Source organism: Chaetodon auriga, chromosome 18, assembly GCF_051107435.1.
Source record: "Chaetodon auriga isolate fChaAug3 chromosome 18, fChaAug3.hap1, whole genome shotgun sequence".
Classification (NCBI taxonomy): domain Eukaryota; kingdom Metazoa; phylum Chordata; class Actinopteri; order Chaetodontiformes; family Chaetodontidae; genus Chaetodon; species Chaetodon auriga.
This window is the reverse complement of record NC_135091.1, coordinates 15,313,081-15,337,744: the sequence shown is the minus strand read 5'-3', so window position 1 is coordinate 15,337,744 and position 24,664 is coordinate 15,313,081. Positions and strand designations below refer to the sequence as shown.

At 44.2% G+C, this 24,664-nt stretch overlaps 1 protein-coding gene across 3 annotated transcripts in view; it reads right to left on the bottom strand.

Moving 5' to 3' along the window:
* The window catches only part of klhl29 (kelch like family member 29), a 194,260-nt gene that overhangs the window by 6,406 nt on the left and 163,190 nt on the right, over positions 1 to 24,664 (bottom strand). For all 3 annotated transcript variants that reach the window (XM_076755522.1, XM_076755521.1, XM_076755523.1), the window contains one exon: positions 5,806 to 5,999. In XM_076755522.1, the coding sequence (XP_076611637.1) occupies positions 5,806 to 5,999 (194 nt within the window). The remainder of the gene's footprint in view (positions 1 to 5,805; positions 6,000 to 24,664) is intronic.

Genomic DNA, 24,664 nt, shown 5'->3' with positions numbered 1-24,664 from the left:
TGATGGTGGTGTCAAGGTGATCACTGTTATTCCCGATTCATCCTCATGAATCATGAACACAGCATGAAGGCATGCACACAATTTCATGCTAAGCATTTAAGCACAGACCAGACTGGCGTGGACTGACTGACTGACTGGCGTGGACTGCCATCCTTGCCATTATCATGGTTTAAAAAAAAAAAAAAACTCTTCACTGTAGCCTCTAAATTACTTCATGCAATTGTTTCATATGTTCAGATAACACAATGCAGCCATTTACAAATGCTGAAATCCAATCTGAACTTCCTCTGCAACCATCTGAGGCGTCAGCTTCATTTTCTCCCCTTGAGAAACAAGTTGCCACTGATTGGTCCTCCTCGCATTCTGCTTGACGTGTTTATTCTCTTCCTTTACCTTCCTCATCTCATTGAAATGCCGCTGCCAGTCTCCGCGAGCGTGTGTGCGTGCGTGCCGGCAGACGCGTGTGTGTACATGATGTTTTGTGTTAGGTCCCATAAACACAGAACACTCGTTTCTCTCTGCTCGGCGCCTGAGGCAGAATAATAACAGGATGCTCTCAAAGGGAAAACCTTTCTCTCTTTTTCCCCCACAGAAACTCTCACCGTTGCTTCCTGCCTCTTTCCCTCGTGGACCCGCAGTAAGCAGCCGGTTTGAGTGCTCGGAGAAGTACCAGGCAGCTATATCACATTCTCATTTGGCGAGCCTCAAAGGACTGCTGTCAGGGTTCAACATCTCTTCACCGCTTTGCTTTTGCTCTTATCCCCTGACCTTCGACACGGAAAACAAGTCCTTTCTGCTTAAACAACCCAGAGCCAGATGCAGTAAAGGGTGCGCAAGCATCGTCCGCGTCAGCTGAAAACTTTCTACTTCTGAGGCGAACCTTGCTATTCTTGAAGCCTCACAATGGGTTTTGTCTGGTTTTCGCAGCTCTGAGGTCAGAAAAATCAGCCAAGAATCCACAGCTGACCACGTTGTACATCAAAAATGAATAATATGAAGAGGAGAGAAAAACAGACAGCAAAACAAGGTTTTAACAGGGCAGCGGTGATGGAAGTACAGCTGCGCCTGCGGGGCAACACGGGCTGACGCGGGATCTCACACTCTGATAAAACAGCTTAGTCACCGAGTCAGGGACCCCTCGGGCTGAGGTCAAGGACAGGAAGCGAGTGAGAAGGCACACACACAAACACACACTTAGACAAACACACGGCTATGATGAAATGTGTGGCTGCTGCCTAAACAAACACCTTGTTGTTCCCTCACATCCTTTCCTATCTGATTCCTGCATCAACACAGCAGATATCTGATTCTGTGAAACCAGATCACTGCCGTAGCGATAAAACACACACACACACACGCATTATACCAATACTGTATACTGTACAGATCTAGATAAGACTGCTCTCTCTGATAAAGACTCCCAAACAACAGTCGTCACAGCAAAGCCGCGGCGTTACAGCAACATGGAAATGTGCGGTCAGTCGCAGGCGGGGGAGGAACATAAACAAGGAATAAACAAGATGTTCTCCTCCTGGTAAAAGATGGAGGATGACATGCTGGGTATCCTCTCCAGCTTCCTGCGTCCCACCAGAAAGCAGGAGGAAATAGGACAAAGGAGCTTCAGTTCTCGCTGCCAGGAGCTTAGGTAAGATTACAACAAGGTAAGTGGAGCAGCAAAAACTTTTTCTTTTTCACACAATATCCTTTTATGTGGTGGAGAATAAGAGCGGCCTTTGAAACGGCGGACCAAAACAGCAGAGGGAGGAAAGAGGATGATGTCCTTTAATTCAGTCAGATGGAGAACAGACGGGGGGGCTGTGGCCATTCAGCTGATACATCATTTTGCGTGAGTCATTGCTTTGCTGTCAATTTCCCGATAGAGCTGTCCAGGCGCAGCGTTTTCTGGAGCTCCTGGAGTCGACCAGTCGTCACATGTACGCATGTGAACATAAGCGAATTTTTACATGCGCTTTTAAAGGGTGACTTTACCCAAATTAGGCATATTTTCTCAGTTACTTCTAGGGGCATTTAAATATGCAAACAGTTTTGGTTCTGGGTCTTAAAGACCCTGAAAACCTCATTTTTGAGCTAAATGCTAATGCTAACATGGTCAATGTTAACATGGTACAGCAATGTCTTCCTTAGTTTAGCCTGTTAGCATGCTGCACAGCAGAAGCTGATGGGAATGTCATTAGCTCTGCAGGTATTTAGTCATAAATCAAAGCAGTCGACAGACTGAAATGTTGGCCTGATGTTGGCACTGGATGGAAACTCAGGGGTCTTCAAACTTATTACACTACCTCCTGAGGGGAAAGTGTTATGGTAATCCATCTAGTAGGTGCTGAGATGTGTTTGGACAAAAGTGGTGGACAGACACACATTTCTGTTCCTCAGGTCATGCTGCTAGAATGGCCAAAAAGCAAAAACCAGTAACAACAGTTCTTTTTTTTTTTTTTTTTTTTTGTTGAGTTCAGGATGCAATTTTAATCAAATGAGTTACATAAGCAAGGACCACTATTTCTTATTTAAGATTGCCATCTGCTGTGCTCGGGAAGATGATGACAAGAAGACTGGCTCGCTTAAGAGCTACTCTTGCCTCACTATGATGCAGTGTGAACAGTAAGACTGATCACAGATCACATCTCAAAACATTGGCATCACTGTTACTTGGACGAACTGACCTTTTAAGGAGAGCAATGAGGTTTCAGAAATAGTTTACTGCATGTGAGGGGGCTCAATTATGCTCCTGTGTGTCAGTACATACGCTGCTCTGGAGACAGATAGAACGAAGACAAAGGAAGATACAGATGAAGCTGCAGAGACGCTGCGCATCTCAATAGACTTGTTGAAGGGACTATTTTTGGGACGAGTAATATTATTTTTCACTCTGCAAGAGATAGGAAGTCAGTCCTGATAAGTGTTTGTGAAACCCATTTGCAGTTCAGGCGGGAGACGGTCCATGCAGAGGGAAAACACACAACCCACACACACACACGCGCGCACACACTCTGACGGCAAACGCACACAGCTGTATTTGTGTCAGTCGATAAGACAGTGCTGAGAGACTGCGAGAGGCGAGGGGGGGGAAGTGTTCGGCGGGGGAGACGGTGAGACAGAGAGAGGGGGGTGAGAGAGAGAGAGACATGAACAGAGATTAGAGAGCGAGAGCGATGGAGGGAGGCAGAGGGTTGATCGAGAGACGCTCCCCACCGGCTCACTAAAATCATCGCCGGCCCAATTTCACAGGAAGCACTAAACCCGTCCATTATCTCTTGGCTCGTTGGCTGTCAGACGCAGGCTCATCTACACCCTGACAGATGACGGTCTGTCTGTCTGCCTCTGTCCTTAACAGACACACACACAAACATAAAAAGACAAACACCAAGTATGCACACACACACACACACACGAGGAGTAACCTCCTGGCTCGTTACATAATTCATGCACTGTGTACCTGTGCCCCCGGGGGATGTATAGTTGATATGAGGTAAGAAGAGGTTGTGTGTGTCTGCAGCTCGCTCTCTCTCCTTCCCTCTCTCTCTGTGCCTGTGTGCGTTTCTCACCAGACTTTTCTCATTCCTCCTCTGCCAGCTGCTCTGCCAGCCCTTTAATACCATTCAGCTCTCGCCCAAAACACCCGCGTTACATAATCATAATTTTCCTCACAGTAGTCCTGCTCTGAAAACGGCACTAATAACAGAGAGCAAGTTTCTGGGCAACGGTGCTGAGGGAAGTGCCTGCGCGCTGGCGCTTTAATGACACAAGAACGACTTCTTGTCAGGCAACATTTGAATTCAAATACATTTTCTGACCCTGCGTTTGTGTCTGGTACCCGCTGCTCCGAGTGTTGCCTTGAGCAACAGTATGCCACCATTTGAGATAATGATTGTCTCTTGTTGAAAAGCAGCATTTGGACAGCTCTTTGCCTTGAGAATCCACCATGTGCCAACATCTTAAATGGGGTTCATCCTGCGACAAATATAGAATTTATGAAATTTTTAATGGTGTGGAAAATGTATTGAAATGAGTACCGACGTAGATTTTTATTTATTTATTTGCTTTAAATATTTATTTTTATTTACATATTTGCTTTCTGGCCAAGAGTTAAAGAAGAAGATTGATACCACTCTCATATCTGTCTATTACAGAAAAGGCTACGACAGCTAGCAGCCGGTTAGCTTAGCTTAGCACAAAGGCTGATATGGGGAAACAACCAGGCAACTAAAGCAGACTAACAAGGCAACAAAATGAGCCCATCAATTCAGATTAAAAAACAAGATACAACTATCATTTAGTGCACTTTAGTTCCCTTCAGTGTTTATGCTAAGCTAAGCTAACTGGCCGTTGGCTGCAGTAGCGTTATATTTAACCGGTGTCAGTCTTCTCATGCAACCCTTCACAAGAAAGCTAATAAGCTCATTTACCAAAATATCAAACTCTTTTTTTTCCTGCTATGTGTCTAATAGCCTTGTCCAGACCCGAATGTAAAACGAAAAAGACTCGCAAGATTCAAATCAATAGCAATCATCCCCGTGCTGTACCTTTCAAGGCTGTATTTTTGTGAAGAAGCCTGCCTGTGGATAAGATCTTTGCACTGGGAACACAGCTGTCAGTGTTTTGAATCACGCAGAGCTGTACACTGTGTTTTTCCTGCTACCTTGGAGTTATGGCAGCTTGGTTAGAGTGTTTCTTCTGTTGATGCGTCCTTCACAGGTCCCCGATGGCTCCGGCTGGAATGTGGCTGCAGGTTTGTGCGGTGAATAACTACATAGGTTGGCCAATAACATGTCAGAAGCTATGGTTGGATCCACCTATCATTTCAGCCGTGGTCTGCTCATTACAACGATTGAGCAATAACACGGGAAGAGCGAGGGACAATGGAAAATACTGAGTAGGATGATGACAATGATAAGGAGAAAACAACAGGAACAGAACAGCTTGTACACTGACCACTGGATTTCTTTGTTACAGTGGGTGTGGGTCAGCATTTTCACTGAAATAATATTGAAGATTTGTAGAAAGCCTCCCTCCATTTTCATTTAAAAGTTTAGGTTGTCTGACTGAGAAGAACTATGGAACGCTCGAATAAAAACGTTGGTTTTTGTCTTCACCTGAACCCCCAACTTTTTTGAAATCGGGGTTGCACACTGAAGAAGGGACTGCCTGTTCATGAGACGCAAAGGGAACCTGAAGCACCCACAAAGCATTCAGCCTCACACAGTTGTCTATAGTAAGATGATACTTGGCCTCCAAATGGCAATCACGAGTTTACGGTTTGGAAAGCAGAAGTCAAGCACATGATATGGACGGTGTTCAAGTGGGCAGAGTAGCAAGAACATTGTTGCTAGGCAACCAGGCAACCATAATGGAAGCCCTCTCTAACGAGAGAGCGAGATGTCAATGGCCACGGATTGAAAGGCTGCATGCATATAAATGGTCACGGTAATGTTGCAATATGTGCCTTTTCCAGTTTTGCTGTTACAATGCTAATGAAAAGCAAACATTAATATTCATGTCTTGAAGTAGAACAATTTAGTTGAAGAGCTGGTAATTCTCTTTCAAATGGGAAATACGAAGGCATAATGAGCTAAGAGAAACCATGTGCTTGGGAATATCAAGCTGCAACCTGGTACACGCTGGTTTAAAAAGGAAACAACAGCTCTGCCATGATACAAAAGGTGATGAACAATGGCAACCCATCCCGAGGACTAACATCTCTACACTGCATTGAAGCTTACACCGTGTTGAATGCGTGCATGACACCACACCTGTGACAAAGACTGCGGGTGCTGTCACCTGTCTTACCTATCATGGGCGATTCAATGAAGCTCCAGGTGTTGCTCTGCGGTACATAGGACTGGAGGACACCCGCCGAGCGCCCGGCCTCGTTCACGCCTCCGAAAACGTAGACCTTCCCTCCGCACACTGTAGCTGCCGCTGAATGGACCGGCTTAGGAAGCGGAGAAACCGTCTCCCACTGGTTGGTGATCGTGTCGTACCTGGAAATTTCAAAAAAAGGAGATTTTTATTTTTTTTATTTTTTTTAGGTGTTTTAAGTTTTTGTGCACTATTATAGTAATTCAACTGTCAAAGATAAAAAAGGAGGCGCAGGTCAAAAGTAAGGTCATGACAACACTTCCATTAAACAGATCCACCAGTCTCTAAACTACTTATGAAATCTCTAACGATTCATAAACTACTCTAACAGTCTGCAGTCAGTCATTTACACACACATATGCACACGCACACACCAACAGTACACAGTACACAGCAAATCTCTGATTCTGAAAGTTCCCACTGCTCTGAATTGACTGTGAAATGCTCATTTTGGCTGCAGGGCTGACAGATATAATTAGGAGAATGCCTACACCACCAGGGAAGATGAAAAAGACCAACCATTATGTACAATGACAGCAATTAAAGCAATTACACAAAGCAACATATGTTGGGAGCTACAAGCCATTAGTCTCTAGAGTTGGGCTGTGTGTCAGCGCGGAGCTTTGGACCTTTCTCACTGAGCCCTCTTTGGCAGAGACTTCAACGCCGAGCCTAAAACTCAGCCGACCCAAACCGGCATAAACAGACGCAGGCAGATGAAAGGGCCCGACACAATGGGCGGCATGCGAACAAGACACTGGCTTATGGGATTGTGCCCTTGTCAGAGGTTGAGTGTTGGTTTCTATGTATATTCCTTAAATTTGCATTTGTGTTTGCTGCGCCTGCTGCGTGTGTGCGTGTTTAGACGTGTGGTTTTTTTTGCCCCGTGGCTCCATTAGCGTGGTGTGTTAGCAGCGTAATCCTGTGTCCATGGGCCACTGATCAAAGGGGAAGCGCCGACAGCTTTCCAGCTGGAGCAGGCCTCATTAAAGAGCCACAAACAGATCCAGGATCTGTGATTAAAACACACATCCATTCAGACTAAAGCAGGCCCTCTTGATCAAGGCTGTCTCTTTGTTCTGAAAGAAAAACACCTTTGCATGAAAAACTGGTGCCAACGTCCCACAGGACAGCAAACCTTACACATCAAACATCTGAGCAATGTTTTACTGACATTACTCACATTAGTCGACTCCCATGCAGACACTTAGAGAAGAGGGTGGGGTCAATGACCTTCATTAGGCATTTTGTGCCAAGTTTGGAGAGCACACAGATGTCTGCTTCCTTTACTTTTCATTTACTTTCTCATCCAATGCACCCATCAAAGACAGGCAGGTGTTCACTCTATGGATGCTTTACTGCTGCAACTCCTGTGGCATTTGAAGTCAGGCTGAATTTAAATGACACCTGGACGCTGGTCACATCCACCTTCCTGTGGGAAGACTGTTAGATGAAGTGCGAGAGGAGACGGGGAATTAGCCTTTGGGAATATTCCCTTCGGGGGTCTGATAATGGCCTTGGCATCAACTTCCGAGGGGATGGGTTTAATTCGACTGGCAGGCTGAGAAAGTGGTGACACGGAAGACACTCTAGGATAGGTGGACTCGAAACACTCAGAGTGCCAATTAGCACTGTTTAGACACACACACACACACACACACACACACACACACACACACACACACACAGGCGTGCGCACACACAGCAGCATCAGGTTGAGTAAGGGAGCCCTGCTGAGATAGAAGGACTAACACGTGTCTCATTCTCTGGCAGATGTAATTACCCATTGGACCACATCGGGGGAGGTTCATAAATTTGAGGATCAGACACTGCTGAGTGAAGCTGATTACTGGATAGACAACAGGCCAAGAGGGCTACTGCAAACAGCTGGTCATGATGAGAAAAGATAACAACTTTAACAAATACTGCATCTTTACTGTTAGAGTTAGCTAGAGAATGAGAGAGATGGAATCTCTTGCTGTTTTTCTGGCCATTATTACACTACTCAGATCCTCAATTTGCTTTCGAATCTAAAGTTTTTCTCTTGAACTTCACACATCTGTGACCAATTAAGCCAAAAAGTCAAAGCTGCACAACTTAATAATTTGATATTTACAATATATCAACAACACGTGGTGTAAAAGAACCTGCAGATAATTATTACCTGAATTTGCAGGTGCCCTCAGCTCTATGGAGCTTTTCAGCATTTTTTAGCTCATTATTTTGATTTCTCGGCCTGCCACCCACACTTTGCTTTGCTTCACTCTCACTGCTGCTGCTTTTAGTGATTAAATTATAAACCAAGTGTACACTGCCTCCTCAGCACTAAACAGCAGACTAAGTTAGTGACCAGCTGCAGGGTTTTGTTATCTGGTAATTACTGTTTTTTTAACCAAGAAGATCTATTGAAGCCAGACATAATTATATATCTCTGTCTCATAATATCAGGTGAAAATAATTCCTTAGTTAAAATATCTTGTCTCTACATGCTGTTGCAACAAAACCAAGAAGGTTTTGGTGAGTTTTATGTTGTTTCTGTAGATTTTTAATAAAGTGCTTTACAATAATATAATTATCGTTTCTGTGAATGGAGTCTGGCTTTGGCAATATAAAGGCTGTTTCTGGTTGAACAGAAAGGATCTTAATCTGTAGGGATTATTCCCAAAACGTTATCAGACACTCAGAATAACAATCTGAGTCTGTCAGTGGCAAAAACACTTTTAGTGGACGTGCATTGAAGGTGTGCGAACGCCTGGAGGGATTACATTGCAGCCTGTTTCGTGGCTGCCAGCACTCTCGCTCACTACTGGACCGATTTCAAAAAAACTGCTGTCCCTCATTCTCACCAATACACAAAAACATGGGATAATAGAGTCCCTAAGCACAGGTAACATTTGACCGGAATTTCTCCCATTTGTCCAAGACATGGAAACATTCCAGGACATACAGCCCGACACCAAGCCCCGACTGGCTGGTGAACATAGTGGAGCATTTGGCACATATTTCCCTCAAGAGTTTGTCAAGACCAAAAACAGAGCTAAAACTTGGACTTACATTCAGCAGGTGGCCAGAAACATGACTCCAAATAATTGCTAATGTTGCTTCATGTCTGCTGGATGTGCGAATAGGTAAATATTTGCTTATACATTTGCCACAACAACTTCATGAGGTGTCAGCGTTGTGTTTTCAGATGTGGTGCCGTGTGTTTTTTTTCTGTTTCTTTCCTGTGTGTGCCTCTCCAGGTGCCGCCCTCACCCAGGTGCTTTCCATCATACATCAGAGCCTGGACATTTAGGACGGGGCCAGATGGCAGCTTATTCTGCAGATGGCAGTTTAGACTGTGTGCTTTCTGTTAGATAGTAAATTCTGGATTTGAGCTTATACTTTTCTACTTTCTTTACTGCTCTCATCTCCTGGCCTTTCTCTGTGAAAGTAACAACAGGTTCCTGTTGCTCAAGAGTGGTTAAAAAAGCTTTGAAAGGTGGGTGGAAATGCCTGACATCAACTTTTTCCAACTCAGTCCTGCCCACCTCAAAAGAGAGAAAAGCACAGACAGAACACAAATACAGAAATGTAACAGCATCATTCTTTGTCAGATAATACTGCTCGACCCCATTTCTTCGGGTAATAAGCAGCTCAAGAATAAAGGCTTTAAGGGCCATTAATTTAAACATGGCATGCTATCATGCAGTGAGGAGGGTAAGAGTTCTGATAAAGATATGTGCAGGTCAAAAGAGACTCAGCGTCTCAGATCTTCACAGAGGTCACGAACCTGATTGAATTCATTACACGTGTGAGTCACTATCAAGACTTTAATATGAGCCGTGACATTAGGACTGACACTAAAAAAGACTCAAGAGTGGGTGTCGATTATATCTCCAAGGCTGAGGAGACGGAGGATGGATGGAGACGGAGAAAAAAAGACACTTGTTACATAAACAAAGACTATATCTCTCCAGAAAAGCAGACAGAGCTTTTTCACTGTCACTAATACACTGTAGGAGTTTATCCATCAGCACGTTGTGCTGCATTGATTGCTTTTTTTTAAAAAAAAGTGTTTATACACAAAGACTGATCACCGCATGAAGCCATGTAATCGGCTGTAGCTCCTGACAGGGCTTGTTTCATCATGCAGGGAAAATTGTCTCGAAAATGCGGCTGCAGGGTTACAACAGAACAAATAAAGTAGGACTGTGCTTTTTTTATGAGGGGGGAGAGAAAGAGGGAAAGAAAGAAAGAGTAGACAGAAACTGGGAATGTAAGAAAGAGGGCAGACTTTCAGCTAGATTTGCCTCTGAATATGTAATCTGGATAAAGATGTTAATGCTCACAGCACGCACTGCGACTGGCGTGTCAGCGAATCAGGATTCTAATTCGATGTCAGCCAGGTGTAACGGGAACCCACGCAGTGTGATTTTGTTGGTAAAATAGTTGCAGCTAACATCTCTCTGGCCTTCGTTCTCCACTGACCCGTCTGGATAAGAAGCATAATGTTCGAGAACAGGTGAAATTGGAGAGTTGCCGTGGAAATGCACAGTCACACCTGGCATGTTTGTTTGTGTTGACAGCAGACAGGTTCGCCATCCCCCCACCTGCTTGCTTGCTCTGCCTAATGCACATGAAGAATTAGATCCAACCTTAATATGCCAGTCTGCAACCCACAATCTGGGGAGAGTATATATATATATATACACTAAATACCAGGTGTTGAATACAAGGGTGGACTGTGCATTATCTGCATGGCATATTCACACATAAACTACACATTTATTGACTATACATCCAACCTGCTAGTTCCATATGAGAATCCCTGCAATTACGGCTCCTGGACTATGGAATGATCTGTTGGAGGAGATCAGCTGAGCCACCTCTTTATCTCAATTAAATCTGTATTCAACAATACACTATTTTAGATTTATCCTCTATGGGATTGTTTTCATATTGCATCTCAAGAGAGCAGGTGGATACACTGCACTGTTGTTCTAAAATCCAGTTCTGCCCTCTTTAAAGAACATGTGACTGGACGTGGCCTTCACCAGCTGAGACTGTGTCACTTAGTTATGATGTCATCGCAGACGAGCGGCAAAATGTGGTGCATGAGCAGATATTGCCCCTCGGGGGCCTCACTGTAACATTAACCAGGGAACATGCATCTCAGTCAAAGACCATAAAATGAATGGATACAAGCGTGGGCTGTTCTGCAGCCTTCCATCGGACTTACTCTGTGGCATCACACGTCTAAAAGCCTTGTGTGTGCGTCCTCCTGCTTTTCAGCACCGAGACGCTATGGAGAAGAGGAATGCATATGAACAACATGAATCAATAAGTGTGATATAATACATGTGATGCCTAATGTGATAGAGGAAGTCAAGATGCCTGTCTCATGAAGCTGACCACATACCCTCCTACACAATGCATAGAGGAGCCATCTGTGTCTCTCTCTTACCAATCACATAGAGCGTGCCTGTGGCAACACGATCAATTCACTAATATGGTTACCTGCAGGGGAGCGTGGATGATGAACCACGCTTTACTCCATACCTCTCTGACTCTCTCTTTCACACACAAAGACACGCATACGATAAAGTATACCAGATGGGTTGCCAGTCTGCATGCCTCCATTTCCCCTGGGATACAAACTACAGCATGGAGTGAGAAAAGAGAGGGGAGTTACAGCAGGGAGGAATGAAAAAAAAAAAAAAACTGCCTTTCTCAGATAACAAAAACCACTTGCGCTCTATACACCTCAACGCTGGCAAAAAGATCCATTAAGAGGAAGAAGAGTGCATTATGCTGCAGTTACAGCCAAACTGGAATGGCATGCAAACACTGAATGCTTAACAATAGCTAATAACACTATCTTTGAAAAACCAAACACCTTGTAGTAGAAGATGACGGACAAATGGGAAAGACACACTGTCAAAAGCTGCATTCATTCAAGTTGTTAACCGCGCTTTCACCACACATGCCCACACCAACAGCACTGTAACCTTTAGAAACTGAGTGCATGCACCAGAATGCAATTGAAGTTGGTTGAAAAAAAAAAGAAAAAAGCAAAAAGCAATGCATTAATCGCCTGCAGTAAGGAGCTGATGCTCTAGATTCTATCGAGCAGGAAGTCATGCCCTTAAGTTACAAATTCACATTAATCCCTGCAATCTATCCCACCCGGCTATGTAACTCACTCACGAGAACACTATCTCTCCATCTATCTTGCATTCTCTTCCTGCTGCCCACATGCACCCTCAAGATGCACGTGCACACTTCAGCATGGAAAAACTAAAGCTGCTTCAGTTGTGTGGGGAAATTTGCCTCGATTGCGAAAGAAAAAAAGGGTCAGATTGCAACCAAATCAAAGGGTCACTTTTGGTTTTGATCATAGCTGAAATTTTCACACTGCACTGACTGCATGGTAGTCATGCTCACAGTTGTCAGTTGGTCGCACATTTAGCATTGAGCTCTACATACCGTTGTACCTCACGGTGCTGACTAGTGTGGTCCACACTGAGGTTAGTTCACACTGAGTTTCTCTTTTCAAACCACCGACTGTCTTATTTTATTCTACAGTTAACCCCCAAGTTTGCAAGCTCCCCCATCTGGTGTCGAGAGTCATTAAAGCAGAGGACCTTAATATATAAGACATTTGCATGCAGCCCTATGTTCGACAAAATTTGGTTTCTATAAAGCCGTTGGAAGAGGTACAAGAAGAGAGGGAGTGCATGTGTATGTGAGTGCATCAATCCCTCATCGCCCTCTGTTTCCTGTCAGAAGTAATGAAGTGAGAGGTTGTGATTTGGCTTGAGGAAACCAGGACTACTGTGTGAATCAGCTTCGGCCTGGAGGGCATTCAAAACAATTTGCACACACATATAGGCTTCATTTGCTTACATGAACATTTCCCATGTTTAATGTTCATTAGCAGGAAGGTGGGGGAAATCTCAACAGCATGACAAAAACCACTCTATAGATTGCCAGTAAGGGGAAAAAAATAGTTAGATGAGTCTGCTGAACTTTCATTTCAAAGCAAATTTAGCTGCACATGTGTGGTGCATGCCGGCTGTTTTGGCAAAGAAAGCTGCTGATAGTGTGGATGTTCATTTGAAATCACTCAACTGTGACATCCTGCTCCTTTGCATATTTGCTACAATCTCATCCAAAATGCTTTACTCGCACCTGAGCAAGATCGGTGTGTGAAGCAGGACGACAGAAAGACATAGGCGAAGGAAGGAAGAGAAGGGGTAAAGACGAGGAAATGAAAAGCAGGAGAGGAGAGCGGCGACTATATTTTTTGCATTAATTTGAATGTCTATCAAGTCAGGCAGGATATAGAAGAGCATGAAGGCGAACAGGAGAGAGAACATCCATTTTGGAGAGGAGGAGGCGTAGGAGGGGTGAGAGTGGGTGCGAGAGGACAGGGTGAGAGTCTATCTGTGTTGTGTCAGCTGCCATCTGTGTGTCAGAGCACATCACAGAAGCTGTGAGGCCCTTACCCACACCTCCACTCTCACCCTCCTGTCTGCTGGGCACCAACACTCGCGCATACACATGTCTCCAAACCAACGGCGTCACCATTTTTCTCAGACTTACACACTGTTACATATTGCACTTGGACACATGTACACACACATCCGCAGTGAGTGTATGGACATGAAAGTGAACACACTGCATGCGTTTTGATACCTTGTGATTGAAAAATCCAACAAGATAATAGTCCTTTGTCCTTCTCTATTTAATAAATTCAATGAAAGTTTATCTCATGTTACTTTCTTTCTGAAGGACTGAAACCAAAACCTTGTTTAAACATTTACTGTGTCCTGTGCTCAAACTCCATTGTAGTCGCACTGGAATTACCTCTCAGACTCTGACGCCATCTGTGTTTGGCCACTTATCCTTGAAAATAAAACACACGGCCGAGTGCCACAATGGGCCCAGAAATCAAGGAATGTCGCTATTATAGCTTTTTATTTTTTTAATAGTAAGATTGTATAATGCAATGTTATGCCTTGTGGTTGCTATGAGACGTGTACGCTTCTAAATATGGCCTTGTTGAAGTGTTTAGTGCATGAATGTAGCGGTAAAAAGGTATACAGTAGGTCTAAGTTAACAGCGATAATGGAGAAGCACTGGAGATCCTTTTATGATCTGTACGTTTAATTTAATATGCAGCTTGAGTGCTGTGCTGATGTTTTTTGGACAAGCAGAGGTTGTCAAATGTGGCAGGAGTTGCGCGCACAAACTCACCTTTTGCCACGCTCTATTTCACAAACAACAGCTTTACCTAAATTGTGAGGGATGAAAACAAAAGCAGCAGCTTTGTGACAACTAATTTGAACTCCTTTGTATGCACCTCTGTTCCCCGTGTTGATTTGCTCTGCATGTGACAGCTGTTTGTACCTGCGCTCTCTCTCCTGGGGTTGCTAATCAATGTCTTATGGTGAAATCTACTGATTCCTGCCTTGTACAGGCAGGGCTCAGTGCTGCTCAGAAATGTAAATGTTTGGGTATTTGCATCCTATAGGAAGCGCCTCTTTTTGCTGACATGCTTGCAGCTTCATCTGTAAGTAATTTACTAAACTGTGTTGCACCATTACAACTTAAGAAACGTCTTGGCTAGTAAAGACTTATGTAATGTGTAAATCATCTGTTGCACTGTCCAATCAAAAATCACTGTAACAGCAAGGCACTGTAGCACCACAAGCTAATGGACAAAAGGGTGAAAAATAACATGTATAATCTATACAACCATACATATAATGTGTTTCAGAGCAATCATCCTTTACTAACGTAGGTGATGTTATTCCAGATGCTCTTCTTGTAAAACGTAATCTAAAATCTTTGCAGTTTACATATTATTAAACAGTATATTTGATTTGTCAAGGTTAGCAGTTAGGTCAGCTACCCAACAATTACACCTTTCAGTTACTGGGTTCATACATCCAGAAACAACTAATCTCTTGTTTGTGTGATGCAATTTAATTAAGAGAAGTGCAAATCTCTTCTTAAAGTATGCACATACATAAGTATGTCTGTAAAGGATGTTATGACTAGGTTACATTTGAACTTTCAAAGAGTCTCTGGACGTTTCTGGTTTGTGATTGCTTAAAAAAAAAAAAAACACAAAAAGCATCTAAGTCGACATGCGACCTCTCCTCACATGTCATGGCCACGGTGTGGACATGAGCTGTGAACAGCATGTGTTTAAGTTTGTTTCGTTTGAAGGATTTACAGCAGCATGACGAGGTAAAATCCCCTAAATATTATCCCCTTAATCATCCCATGACCTGTCAGATTTATCTCCTGGCCCCTTGAGGGGTCGTGACCCCCAGGTCGGGAGCCACTGATTTAACCTTTGACACACTTCTACATTCCCAAACTCCCAAATCTCTCTCATTCCCTTCAAGGGCAGAGCCGTTTTGCTTGTTATTTGCTCGTGCGACACACATCTGACAGACTGTGTGTGATGACATCTGGGGATCTGATGGAGTCTTGCTCTCCGTATGGACGGCCTCGGAGTGTGTTCATCTGACAGACTGAAGTCAAGGTTAGCCAAAAGACACACACACACAAAACACACTCCACTGCCATCACTGCAGGAGAACACACACACAACTCATTAACTCTGATGGATTACAGCACATTTCAGGCTAATAACACAGACATACGTGCAGACACCATGCATAAATGCGTGCACGCACACACTACACCAGACTATGGCAACATATACAAACACAGATGGACACAGACCTGTCGCCTCAGTGTCACCTTCAGCTAATCCTTGTGAGACAGAGCAATCCATCCACCGGCCACACAGATTTGCCCATAATCCCTCTGAATGAACTCATTCAGAGCAGGAATCTGCTTCCTCAATGTGCTGGCACACATCTGTCCATGTATGTACTGTATACCCACGCAAATTCTGTATGAAGATAAACTGGAGATATGCTGTACAACACTTGTGTAAACTTAAAAAGGCACCTTGAAAGACTATCAGGAAGAGAACTCAGGGAGCCATGATAATAGTGAGTGTGTGCTCTTTCAGCTTCTGTGTGTGTGTCAACGCAGATTTAATTGGATGGGAATGTCACATAGGACAGGGGACATGAGTGCTGCCGGTGGTGTAGGTCGTACACCAATTACTGCTCCGCGCTCTTCAAAACTAGACGGGAGATGGAAGACTGAGACCCCACTTCATTACCAATGTAAGCCCCTGTGTTGATAGCAGCCATGTAGGGCAGCACTGTGGGGTGGTGCTATAGCGGTGGTGGGAGGGGGAGGTTAAATTAAAATTGACACCCAAATTGCTGGGGAGAAAGTGCCTTTAGCCAAAGCTTGAGGTTTGATGGCTAAGTTATGGGTTTGTGTTTGTGTGTGTGTGTGTGTGTGTGTGTGTGTGTGTGTGTGTGTGTGTGTGTGTGTGTTTGTGTGTTTAGGAAGCTAAGAACTCGGCTGTGTTTCTGTTCTCTGTTGCAAAAAAATGGTGCGGGTACCTTCTGGCTACTATGTAAACAGTGACACTAAATGAAAAGATTTCATTAAGAATGGTTCATTAAGTTTCCAGCACCCTAAGTTTGAAACAAGACAGCCATGTTAAGAGCTCTGTGAGGCTGTGCTTAGAGACAGTGGTGCTTTGAGCTATGCTAACATGCTGATGTTAAACAAGTATAATGTTTACCAAGTTAACCACTTGGTTCAGTGTGATAGCATGCTAACATTTGCTAATCAGCACTAAATAAAGACTAGTGCCGCTGAGGATGACCGACCATCCATAGGGGCATTGCAGTAGCATGGTTAAATATCTGAAAGTCATTCATGTAGGAAAGTCTGGAGAGCTTGCAGTCATACAGTACATACAAGAATATAAATACATGCATGCATAGGCCTACATACTCAATGCATGTATGTGAATAAGTGAATATGAATTTGAAAAAAGACAAAAAAAAACAAGGAAACAGACAAACAAAAGAAAAAAATAACTCAAGCAGAATCAGATTTGAGGGAAAGCTGAGTGCAAATCAACTACATGACAATAAATGTTAAGACTTTCATCAATAAACAATGAGTGAAGGAAATGTTGGAAAGAAAAAGATGGTCTTCAGCAAGACGGGCTCCTATTGGCTGCTCTTAATGGGGTCCATTAATAAATGATTGCCTTATCCATTGGAAATAAATTAAACGTTTACACACATGCACGCACCTACACACACACACACACACACTAGACAGACCTGTACAAAAAGCTGAGAACAGCACAGTGTCTGCACTTATCTTGTATTGATGTGAACACCTTCACCTTGGGCGTACACACGCACACACACACACAGGACAAATCTATATATAACAACTAACCCTCCCACCTCCAGTGTCGATCCCTCCCCGGGTTCCGGCGAGGTGCACTGTCTGGATATTGCGATGGTTTGCCAGGGCTGTGCTTTCTAAAGGTCAGTCGTTGCTTCCTCCTGTGGGGGGACGGCGAACTGACTGCCAACCATCTTGGCGGCATCTGTCACATCCTAACCACTGATAATTAGCCAGCAACGAACTGCAGCAACCTGACTGGCTGCATGAACGAAGGGGTGGCAGGGTAGCAGGCTGATATGTGAAAGAGGGGGATACAAGGGGAATATACCTTTTTTTTTTTTAATGTATGTGTGTGTTTTTGACAGAGAGAGATGGAGGATAAAAGACAGAAAAAGAGAACAGGAAAAGGCAGAGAAGCAGAAAGCAGGTGAGAGAAAAATGACTTGCCTGTTGGTAAAGGCTGGAAATTGTACCAAGTGCCAGCCCATCGTTTATCAACGAGGCGGAAGCACATACAGCCCGTACTACTCATTACCTGCAGCCTCTCTCTGCCTGTCCCTAATACCATCCTCGGGCACACCTGCTGCCGCTCAACAATGCTTCTCCATAACTGTCACGCACCCACACACACGCACGCACGCGCACGCACTTTGCATCATCGACCTGCACCTCCACGTCTCCAAGACCTCAGCGCCCCATTAGAAGACAATGAAGAGGAGACGTGTCTTTGCTCGAGCGTGTCAGACAGATTCGACATCGCCAGCCTCACAGGCCCCAAATACACCCATCATCTCCTGCCCACCTAATCAGCGCTGTGAAGAGACGGAGGGAACAATGGGACAGAAGGTGCAGGAGAGGATGGAGACTGTGGTTAAAAGAGGAAACCAGCGGGGAGGATGGGGGGAGGCGAGGAGGCATGGACAGACGAGAGAGAGATGTGATGATCTGTGTGCGTATATACAGTACATAAACAAATGAGGGAGGGAGAACTCCTTCACAACAAACCATGTACGCTTTATATTTTTGCTGACCGCTTCCAAATGGAGATTGCACAGCGGCAGAATAGTGAAACTTGCATAAGTTTCAGTCATAGAGAACATCAAATCCATGCAAATTTCTTGTCATTGTTGCCGTATCACATCTTGGGCTGGGGCTACCAATTATTTCATGATCCATTTATCTATTTATCTGTGTTTCAAAGAAGTGATTAATTGCTTAGGCTTTAAAAAGTCCGGAAATGAAACAAAACAAAAGAAAACAAAAAGCAGAGAAACACAAGGAATCCTCAGATTTGAGGATGACTATTAATTGCTTATCAAAAATTAATATTCCATTGGTCTAACAATTGATTAATTAACTCACTGGACAGAACTAGAGCTAATTAGCTAATTCATTAAAAAAAAAAAAAAAGTCTGCACTGCATTACCTCGTACCTGTATGTGGCTTTGACACAAAAATGCTCCAGAGCCGATGTTCACTGTGACGCACAGCTCAGATTTCAAGAGTTTGCAAATGGATTTTCTAAGTTCGAATTCCAACAATTTGAATGTGGCAGCGTGGTTTGAAGAATGGTTCGCTGGGATGGAAGTAAGTAAATAAGATTTTCAGTAAACAATAACACGCAAAGGAAACGAGTGAGCAGGACAGAGAGGGACAACAGAGACATGAGAAGTGAAAATCAACATTGACATTTCGGGAGGGTAATGAGGGTGTATGTGAGTGTGACTGCCGGGGTGGGTGGGTGGAGGGTGGTGGTGGCTGAGGTAGGGTTGGAGGGTGGACCGCTGCCTTGACAGCGCAGTAGGGGCCAGCGCTGTGAAGTTGGTTAATCCTGAGGAGCAGGGGATTAGCTCGGCATGGGGGAGCCGTCTCAGCAGGGGGGCACTGGGAGCCCGTTGTCCGCGACTACAGTGCCATGCTGCGGGGCTACCGGGGCCGGCTGTCCCTCCCCACAACCCCTTTCCCCCCCTCCAAAACTAGCCCTAGGCACTGTCTGACCTAGTATATTTTAACAGAGCCACACAGTAACATACACACAGACATATAAAAGACATGCACAACAGCTCATCAGTTCATTATTGGTGTAGAGAGGCTGGAGGGGCTGGGAGAGAAGAGTGAGGGTGCCTTCATGTGAGCCCAGTAGTACCAGCGTGACTGACTGCGCAGAGCTCACAGGCCCACCTGGGGGCTGCTGCATCTACAGGCTCCTCTCTTCTTCTCCCATCGGCTCCGCTCTACTAAACTCTTCTTGGCTCGCTCCTCGTCTCTCTCCTTCCCTCTTTCTTGACTCTTTCGCTGCAGGGTGTCGAACACCCGGGGCTGAAGAGGGACGGGGTGCTCCGTTGTTATTAGCATCATTGCCCTGCTGATTATTTCCCCACACTCTCCAAAAGAGAGTGCTGTTGGGCAGGGAGCTGAAATGGACAAAGAAGGACCTCCATCTCCAAGCGAGAGCTGCCTATACACATATAGTGTGTGCTTTTAAAGTGCATCTGCTTTCAGGGAGTCAGATCTAGGTGGTGGATGGCATTATGTGTGAGTGGAATAAGTCTGAATGGCCGTGATCTCCTCTTTCTGGCTGCATGACAGTTTCTTTTTTGCCTGCAGACAAAAGGAGCAGATTCCTGTCAGAGTATGCTCACACGGGCAGCCAGGATGCAAACCATGCTTCACCACAACTCAAAGAGCAGCTGGAGCCTCCTCCTTCTATGAGTGCGACGTGGGGTCTCTCCCACCCCTGGCGTCCCACAGAAGGGGACCTTTCTCTGGGTGACTGGCAACCCAGCCTGCACACCACCCGCGGACATCAAGTACTTAAGGACTTGTCAGTTTATGGAGCAGCCCACAGAAGACTTCAACTGTGTGCAGCGTGAGGCATGATGAAACCTCCCGCTGGAATCTCCATCTTGCCGAACCTTCTTGGTCATGGCTGAGTTGATGAAATTTCCCAGGAGCCATTCAACGCTCCTCTGCAAGGTCTTCCAAGCATTACGATTCGCTTCCTGCGTCAGACACAGCCAATGTTCTTGAAATGGCCCTTTGTGCTGGTCAAAAGTATAAGACCACTTAATGGATAAAGTAAAGCTCAAAGAATAGAAGAAGGAGGGTTGTGTTATAAGTAGCATAAAGGCATTGGTTATGTCAGAGCAAGGCTGACCACTCAAAAGGGAGCTGAACAACCTTCATGGAGATGGAAAACAACAATTCTGAAAATCAGCACTCGCCGTCAGACAACACTGACGCCTGAATAACTATACACAGTGGAGTGGTAAAGTACAGGGACACTTATACAACAACAACAACAACAACAACAACTACAACAACAACGAATGTGCCAGCTAATAAAGCTGAAAAACAGTACACAAACAATGGAGCTTTCTCCACCGACTTTACAGCCGCCGGTTTATGTACTGCAATTTAAACGGTCATTTTAGAGTGAGAAGTCATAAAGAAGCCCAAGAACACGATCTTTGCAAGTTGTTCTTCTCTCCTCCAGACTTGTTAGCCAAACAGCACCAAATCCCTGATGAGAAAAGCTAGTTGCTGTACTCAGTGTCATGTTGCTAACAGTCTTCATGCAATATTAACTTGCAATAGAGCTTGGAGGACGCACAAACCTGTGCATAGTGTGCGATAAATAAAACAAAACCATCTGTGATTGACACATCATTAGACACCCATGAATTATTCAATATCTGCAATCATATTGGTTTGCCAAAGGCTCAACATGCTGAGGAGCATGCAGGCCCAGGGTACCTGATTGCAAGTTAAAAGCCTCCTGAACTTGACTGCTCCCATCCCTAAAAATCTGTCAGTCATTAGCGCAGAGAGCGGAGACAGGAATAAGCTGGCTCAGTCCTCTGAGTGTTGATCTGGACCTCCTGCCGCTCCCAAAGAAAGGCTGCATCCTACTAGCTTTGAGATGGCTCTGATTGAAGACATAATTGTGAATGTGGGTGAATTTCATGGTTAGGAGCGTGAAACCCTCAGTGAGATGGATGGAGAGAAGGGGAGCGAGGGAGGCAGGGAGGACTGCAAATTAGGAGTCAGGGTGGTGAGAGCCAGAGCTGGAAGGTGAGAAACCTTGACTGAGGCCGCCCGATGTGTGCAGGCAGACGCAAAAATAGACACAAGCGTGTGCAAGGCATACATATATACATACAGTCCAGGAACAATGAACACGGGAACACACAGATACGCGGACGCATACACGCTGAAAATGACTGGCTGCGTGTGTAAACAATCTCCGCATCAATCACTCCATGAGCGGAGCAAATCAACTCTGGCTGTCGCACCGTTTCATGCCATTCCCCAGCCTTCATATACAATCCCCACCAGCCATCTGCATATCAAACAAGGCAGCCATTCACATGCACTGACTAATGATTTCTGAATGTTATTAGCTCTCCATTCTACAACCGCACTTCAGACCTGTGCAGTTCTTCCTCCTTGTGCGGAGGCGACAAAAAAGGCTTGAGTAACAGTTCCCTTATCTCCGCTGGCCAGGGTTTAGTCCTGCTGTGGACTGGCTGCCTCCCTGTTGGAGTCTCTACTATCTTTAGAGTTTTGGCCCAACAATGCTGAGCTGCAGCAGAGCCAACTGTGTCTCACAGCAGAGCCATACCTGCCAAATCTGGTGGTTAGCTACAAAATAAAGGATCAGCAGTTAATGGGGCTCATTTGTCAAAGCAGATAGGAACAAATGCTTTCAGAAACGGCCTGAAAGTGATCTTAATAATCTTCAACAGCGTTTGAGATTTATGTAATGATTCATATATAAACTTTATGATCTTCTCTGGTTAAAATATGAAATTTTAAGGTCAGAAAAGTGCTCTAAATGTATGCAGAAGCAAACTTCAGGCACTGGCGCGTAGGAGCGGGAGCAATGCCAAGGTTATAAAACAAGCTTTTTTTTTTTTAGTTACATAGCTGTCCAAAATAAAATAATAATAATAAAAAAAAAAGGTTTCGACAGTTAAAAACTCAAAGAATATACATCAGTTTAGCAGTTTTCACCCAAAAAACAGTTCTCAAGTTTTCTCAAGATTTTCAGACAAATAATCTATCTAACGGTGCTTTTGTGGTGCGTCTTGTTACAAAAAGAAGTAATTAGAGGAATTAGATAAACCGTTAATCAGTCGAGCTCTTCTCCAAGCCGATGAGAGTGTATTTGATTTACAGCACCTGTCTGTTGAGTTGATTTTACAGAGCAGCTGCCTGGTATTCAAATCCTCCTTAAGCCTTGAAATTGCTCATTCTTCCTTTGCAAAACAAACATGCACATTTAGGTGCAAAATTTGGCCCCGTACTGTTTCCCTTCACATTGTTGAAATATTTAATCTCGGAACATATTTCTACATTGTGGTAAAAACTGTTGGCAAGGGTTGGAAATTGTTCCAAGTGCCAGCCCACCGTTTGTCAGCGAGGTGGATGCACATACAGCTCAGTTTCAAAATAGATTCAGTGGGAGGCATGGTATCTCTTCCTGTTTCTGATAAGCCATTCAAACCTGTGTCGCATCACACAAATGAGATTCAAGTTAAGGTGATCTAGTTATTTCTGATCCATGTCCTCAAACGGCAATGAGAGCAATGAGTCCAAAAGTCAGCCAACTGACTCAGTAATCTCTGTTATATATTAATATCTGCCTAAAATTTGCTAACATTAGCCAACATGAGCTACTATGAGGTACTGGTCGTAACAGAAAGCTGCAACCAGGCTGCACTGAACTGAGTCAGGGGGTGTTAATTCTTCTTTCAAAAGTTAGTCAGTCATGCATCAGTGTTCTTTTGCAAAGTTGTCGAAGCCTCATCCTTAGCTCTACTGAGTATGGATGCGAGGTCTTGCTTCAGGCTGAATAGAGGATTTATGTGATATTGTTGTTGGTAAAGTGGGATTATTCAGCAGAGACTCACTGATGTATTTTTATAGTCCACAGCAAAGATGGCCATCAACGGTGTCTTTGTTGTCACCTAATTCCTTCATGGCTTTGCAACCCAACAGAGATGAATTACACTTAAGTGATGTGTGATTGTTGAACAGCTGCTTCTCCTCAAACTTTTTCAAAAGGAGGTTTCTTAAAGTGTTGTGAATATGGCTCAGAGGTGAAAATCTGCATTATGGCTTGAACATGGGTATTTATGCTTGTGGAGCAGGAGGACAGTGTCATTCAGTTCCAACAAATACGTTCGTAGTATTAATTTCTCCACCAAACTTCTACTGTAAATTATGCATAACCCACCACATTATTTTTGCTTCACAGGCAAAGCAAAGATCTTCTTTCTCCCTTAAGGCACATGGACTGGTATCTGAATGTCTTAACTGGCCAAAAGCATATAATGTAATTCCTCCTCCCGACTTAAACTTCAGGGTGAAGTATTTTCGCAGAGAATATTGCAGATACAAAAGAGGTTTCATCTGAGGAATACAGAGAATTTTCAGTCTTTACAGTACCGTTTTATTCCCCAGTAAAACACTGACCTTCTTCGCATTAAATATAGTCACATGTTGTGCATTCCACAAAAGTGCATGCGGCTCAGGCTGCCAGCGTTTGCCGCCTGATTAATCTACAATTCATCAACAAAGTCGTTGATAAAGGCTTTCACAGCAGGTCAACACATCTTGTTAGAGAGAAGCTAGACAATCCAAATAACGCATTCTAAATGGAAGTCTGAACCAATGAATAATGCATTTGTATTCATTATCACAAAAAAATCAACACCAAAAATCTTCAGTGCAATATCATTCAATATAAAACATCAGCAGGCGTACAAGGTAAAGGCATATCAGACGCGCCTATGACCCCTCTAAAAGCACAAACTTCCACGTTTTTACGCATTTTATTCCCAGATCAGTGAGTCTTTAGACCATCTGACTCAATTTTGACTTTTGCTCCATGTAACACTTTCTGAAAAACATGAAATAAAAGCCTGGGTTGCTTAGAAACAAGCCCGTTGACTTCTCCGACAACTTGCACAAACAGCTTGAGAGACCTGTTAGCTTTTAAATGATAAGGCCGGTGAATACGACCCTGACCTCATGTTACAAATGGTTTGCTTCTGCCCGAGCAGCGTGCTTTTTCTTCCCAACTATTAAGAGTCAACCATTTCGTTCGGTGTGTGGGTTATTTCTCCCTTACCGTTGCAACCTTGGAGAGTGCAGCGCTAGGGCAGTAATACCAAGAAGAAGAGGCCTCTGGCAGTTCTTGGAGAGACGCAAAGTAGGTTAAAGTTTTACGGTGCTGATAATTGAGTCCAGTTGCTGAGGGCCTCGGAGAAGCTTCATGATTGCACAAAAATGCACACAAGGGCACAGACAGAGAAACACATACAAACACATCACACGACGAGATGCTGATTTCTTTGGAGGCGTGAATGCCCCAGACGCACCGGCAGCTCTCAAATTAAGCAGCTCGGAGACAGAGGAATCAAATGCGTTTCCATTATGGGGCAAATATTCCATCTACCCCCTGTCATAACGACACTGTATG